A 5232-nucleotide genomic window follows, 5' to 3' on the forward strand; every position below is an offset into this window, starting at 1 on the left:
CAGTGGGGAGGCGGGGCGGGGCCAGCACTAAGAAGAGAGGGCTGAGGGCCAGCAGCCATGGTGGCTGGCAGTGCAGCACCAGCGGGGTGATGGGGGCAGCACCTTCCATGATTGGCCTGGTCACCTCCCACAGAGGGAAGCCAGACTGTGGCTTAGGCCTGATCCCCATGGGGAATGGGCCTACGCTGTCAGTAGGACATCCCCTGAGGGCTCCTGGACTGTGAGAGGGGGCAGGCCAGGCTGAGGGGACCCCCTCCCCTCCCCCCCGCAATGCACCAATTTTTGTGCACTGGGTTTCTAGTATAAAAATAAAACTGCTCCTAAGCATTGATAGAAACAGTCATGCTGGGATCCCTTTTCAGAGCATTAGATCCCTGAGAGAAAAGAGGTCTTAACCAGTTGCTTCCATGAACAATGACCCCAGTACAGTATATCTAATGTCCTTTGAGGCAAACTCAAGTGGTCAGGCAACCATGATTATCCTCACAAGTTTATCAGTCTTTAGGTACAAGATATATTTAAAGCTGATCCCAGATGAAGTATTGCAACCATAATCCCAAGAAATCATTCAGTTTAGCACAGCAAGTTCCTGCAAGATGTCAGAGCAAGTGAGAAATCATCCCAAAGTAAAAAGTGATGGTTCATCATCTTTTACTAGTGAGAGGAAGACATCTACGAGGAAAATACATCCTCATTAAATTAATGGCTATCTTCACAGCCTTGACAGAATCCAGAGGCCCCAATTCCCTGATTTGAGGAGTCTATTTTTAAGATGATTGTCAAGGTCAAGAAGAGCTTTCAGGCTTGTCTCCGCCATGGCCCATGAACTCCAGTCCCTCAGCGGGAATCTCCTTCTCCTTTATTGCTTTCTGGATGCACTGCTGGTAACACTTGAAGAGGTCAGTGCACAGGTCCCCAGAGCTGTCCCCCTTGAGGAACTTCTCGGCAAGCCAGCGATTAAAACACTGATCATACTCGCGCTTCATGCCGGTGCATCCCTCCCCTGTGCTGCTTCTCCCTTTTCCCACCTTTTAACTGGATTGTTTGTCTTCCTTTGTTGAGTTCTATGAGTGCTTTACATATTTTGGATATTAACCTTTTATCAAATGTATCATTGCCAAATATGTTCTCCCATACAGTGGGCTCCCTTTTCATTTTGCTGATAGTTTCTTTTGCTACGCAGAAGCTTTTTATTTTTATGTAATTCCATTTGTTTGTTTTCTCCTTAGTTTCCATTGCCCTAGGACAGTGGTCGGCAAACTCATTAGTCAACAGAGCCAAATATCAACAGTACAATGATTGAAATTTCTTTTGAAAGCCAAATTTTTTAAACTTAAACTTCTTCTAACGCCACTTCTTCAAAATAGACTCGCCCAGGCTGTGGTATTTTGTGGAAGAGCCACACTCAAGGGGCCAAAGAGCCACATGTGGCTCGCGAGCCGCAGTTTGCCGACCACGGCCCTAGGAGATGTAGCTACAAAGAGATTGCTATGAGAGATGTCTGAGGTTATGCAGCCTATGGTTTCTTCTAGGATTTTAATGGTTTTATGACATATATTTAAGGTTTTTATCCATTTTGAGTTTATACTTGTGTATGGTGTAAGTTGGTGGTCCAGTTTCATTTTTTTTGCATGTATCTGTCCAATTTTCCCAACACTATTTATTGAAGAGATGGTCTTGGCTCCATTGTATGCTCTTGCCTCCATTGTCAAATATTAATTGAGCATAATGGCCTGGGCCAATTTCTGGGATCTCTGTTCTGTTCCATTGATCTGTATGCCTGTTCTTGTGCCAGTACCAGGCTGTTTTGGTTACAGTGGTTTGTAGTATAACTTGATATCTGGGATTGCAATCCCTCCAACTTTGTTCCTCTTTCTTAAGATTGTTGTGACTATTCTGGGTCTTTTTTAGTTCCATGTAAATTTTTGGAAGTATTTGTTTTAGATCTGTGAAATATGCTGCTGGTATTTTAATAGGGATTGCATTGAATCTATAGATTGCTTTGGGTAGTATGGACATTTTAATGATGTTAATTTCATCAATCCATGAACACGGTATATTTTTTCACTTGTTTATATCTTCCTCTATCTCTTTTTTCATTGTCCTATAGTTTTCTGAGTACAAGTATTTTACCTCCTCAGTTAAGTTTATTCCAAAGTATCTTAATTTTTTTGTTACAATGGTAAATGGGATTGATTGTTTAGTTTCTCTTTCTGAGAGCTCATTATTTGTGTATAAAAATTCCATCGATTTCTGGGTATTAATTTTGTATGCTGCTACATTGCCAACTTTGTTTCTTAAATGTAGTAGTTTTTGGTGAAGTCTTTAGGGTTTTCTATGTCATCTGCAAATAATAACAGTTTTATTTCCTCCTTTCCAATTTGGATGCCTTTATTTCTTCTTCTTGTCTGATCGCTGTGGCTAGGACTTCTAGTACTATGTTGAATAAGAGTGGTGAAAGTGGGCATCCCTGTTCTTAGGGAAAATGGTTCTAATTTTTGCCCATTGAGTATAATGTTGGCTGTAGGTTTGTCATATATAGCCTTTATTATGTTGAGATTTGATTCCTCTATTCGCATTTTTCTGAGATTTTTCATCAAAAACGGTTGGATTTTTTCTGCATCTATTGATATGATCATGTGATTTTTATTTTTCAATTTGTTTATGTGATGTTTCACATTTACTGATTTGTGAATATTGTATTAGTCTTGCATCTCTGGAATAAATCTCACTGGGTAATGGGGTAAGATCTTTTTAATATGTTGCTGAATGTATTTTGATAATATTTTGTTGAGGATTTTAGCATCTATGTTCATCAGGGATATAGGCCTCTAATTCTCTTTCTTTGTAGTGTGTTTATTTTGTTTGTGAATTAGGATAATGCTGGCCTCATAAAAAGGGATTGGAAGTGTTTCTTGCTCTTGGATTTTTGGAATAACTTGAGGAGGATAGGTCTTAGTTCTTCTTTGAATGTTTGCTAAAACTCCCCTGTGAAGCCACCCAGACCAGGGGTTTTGTTTGCTGGGAGTTTTTTGATTATTGCTTCTATTTCATCAGTTGTTATTTGTCTATTCAGGTTTTCTGATTTTTCTAATTCAATTTTGGAAGATTGTATTTTTTCTAGGTATTTGTCCATTTCATCCACATTGTCCAGCTTGTTGGCATATAGTTATTCATAGTATTTTGTCCTATACATTGCAATTAAATCCATCTGACCCAGTGTGTCATTGAGAGTTACTGTTGCCTTGTTAATTGTTTGTCTAGAAGATCTATCCAGTGAAGTCAGTAGGGTGTTAAAATCCCCTACTATGACTGTATTGCTGTTGATCTCTCCCTTAAAGTTCTGCAGAAGTTTATATATATATATATATATATATATATATATATATATATATATATATATATATTTAGGTACTCCTATATTTGAGTGCATATATGTTTATCCTCTTGTTGGACTGATCCCTTTAGTATTATGTAGTGACTCTTATTCTCTCTTCTGATGGCCTTCATTTTGAAGTCTATTTTGTCAGGTATGAGTATTGCTACCCCAGCTTTTTTTTCCATTTGCACAGAAAACACTCATCCTGTGTATCTTTTTTTATGACATGGGTCTCTTATAGACAGCATATGATGGAGTCATGTTTTTGTATCCATTCAGCTATCCTATGTCTTTTGATTTTATGCCTGTCCCCAAGGAATGCGGCCTTGGTGCTGTGCAGCTTCCTTCTGGCCCTCTGGGCTCAGAGGTCTCACAACTCTCTGCAGCACAGATCCCTGATTTTACCATTCTCCAGGTGTCCTCTAACCTTCCTGGCTGTGAATTGTCTCACCAGCTGTGTCTACTTCGCCAATTCCAGGTGGATATTATTCACCTGGAATTGGCGAATTCCAGGATAAGGTTCAGGACATGTCTGCTTATTCGGCTGCCATTTTGTCTCCTAACCTCTACTTGTTAATTTTTTGTCTGGAACATCTATCTAGTGATGTCAGTGGGGTTTTAAAGTTCCTTTCTAGGACTGTATTGCTGTCTATCTCTCCCTTACAGTCCTCCAGTATTTAAATATATATATATATATATATATGCTCCTATATTAGGTGCATATATGTTTACCAGGGTTATATCCTCTTGGAATAATCTCTTTAGTAGTGTATGTTAATCTTCTTTATCTCTTTTGTAGCTTATATTTTGAAATCTATTTTGTCAGATATGAATTTGGCAATGCTGGTTAGGTGGTAATAATCTATTTACATTTAAGGTTATTGATATAAGTAATTATTTATTGCCATTTTTATTCTGTATGTCTATCTCTCTCTCTCTCTCTCCCTCTCTCTCTCTCTCTCTCTCTCTCTCTCTCTCTCTCTCTCTATATATATATATATATATATATATATCTTCTTCTATATATATATATCATATATATATATATATATATATATATATATATATATATATATATCTTCTTCTAATTACAACAGTACCTTTAACATTTCTTGCAGTGCTGGTTTGGTGGTGATAAATTCCTTTAGCCTTTTTATTTCACTATCTATTTTAAGTGATAGTATTGGTGGATAGAGTAGTCTTAGTTTCAGATCCTTGCTTTTCATTACCTTGAATATTTCATGCCATTCCCTTCTGGCCTGTAGACTTTCAGATGAGAAATCAGCTGACAGCCTAATGGGAGCTCCTTTATAGTTAACAAATTGTTTTTCTCTTGCTGCCTTTTAGATTCTCTCTTTGACTTTAATTTTTGGCTTTTAAATTTTGATGTATTTGGGTGTGGGCCTGTTTGGGTTTTTCTTGCTTGGGACTCTCTGTGCCTCCTGAACTTGTATGACTTTTCCCTTTACCAGGTTAGAGGAATTTTCTGCCATTGTTTCTTCAAACACATTCTCTATCCCTTGCTCATTTTCTTCACCTTCTGGAACTCCTATGATGCAAATATTACGTTTCATGATTTAGCTCTGTTATGCTGTCCTCTTATTTTTTAATTGTTTTTTATTTTTGCTTCTCTGATTGAGTGATTTTCCTGTCTTTTAATTGACTGATCCAATCCTCAGCGTTCCCTAATCTGCTTTTTATTCCTTCCAATGTTTCTTTATTAGTGATATGCCAATCTTCATTTCCAACTGATCTTTTTTCATGGTTACTCTATCTTTTCTCATGCTGTTGAGCACCCTTGCCATCATTATTCTGAACTCTATGTCTGATAAATTTCTTATCTCCATTTCATT

The 5232-nt window shown here is 37.8% G+C and overlaps 1 protein-coding gene across 1 annotated transcript; it reads right to left on the reverse strand.

The window, feature by feature from the left end:
* Nucleotides 1-785: 785 nt before the first annotated feature.
* LOC307104078 (TP53-regulated inhibitor of apoptosis 1-like) lies at nucleotides 786-4953 on the reverse strand (the record flags this gene model as incomplete). The annotated part of the gene is made up of 2 exons (XM_079778722.1): nucleotides 786-1028; nucleotides 4849-4953. The coding sequence occupies 2 exons, from the start codon at nucleotides 4951-4953 to the stop codon at nucleotides 786-788; spliced, it is 348 nt and encodes a 115-aa protein (XP_079634848.1).
* Between the last annotated feature and the right edge of the window lie 279 nt (nucleotides 4954-5232).

Source organism: Cnephaeus nilssonii (genome assembly GCF_951640355.1).
Source record: "Cnephaeus nilssonii genome assembly, chromosome: 8".
Lineage (NCBI taxonomy): Eukaryota > Metazoa > Chordata > Mammalia > Chiroptera > Vespertilionidae > Cnephaeus > Cnephaeus nilssonii.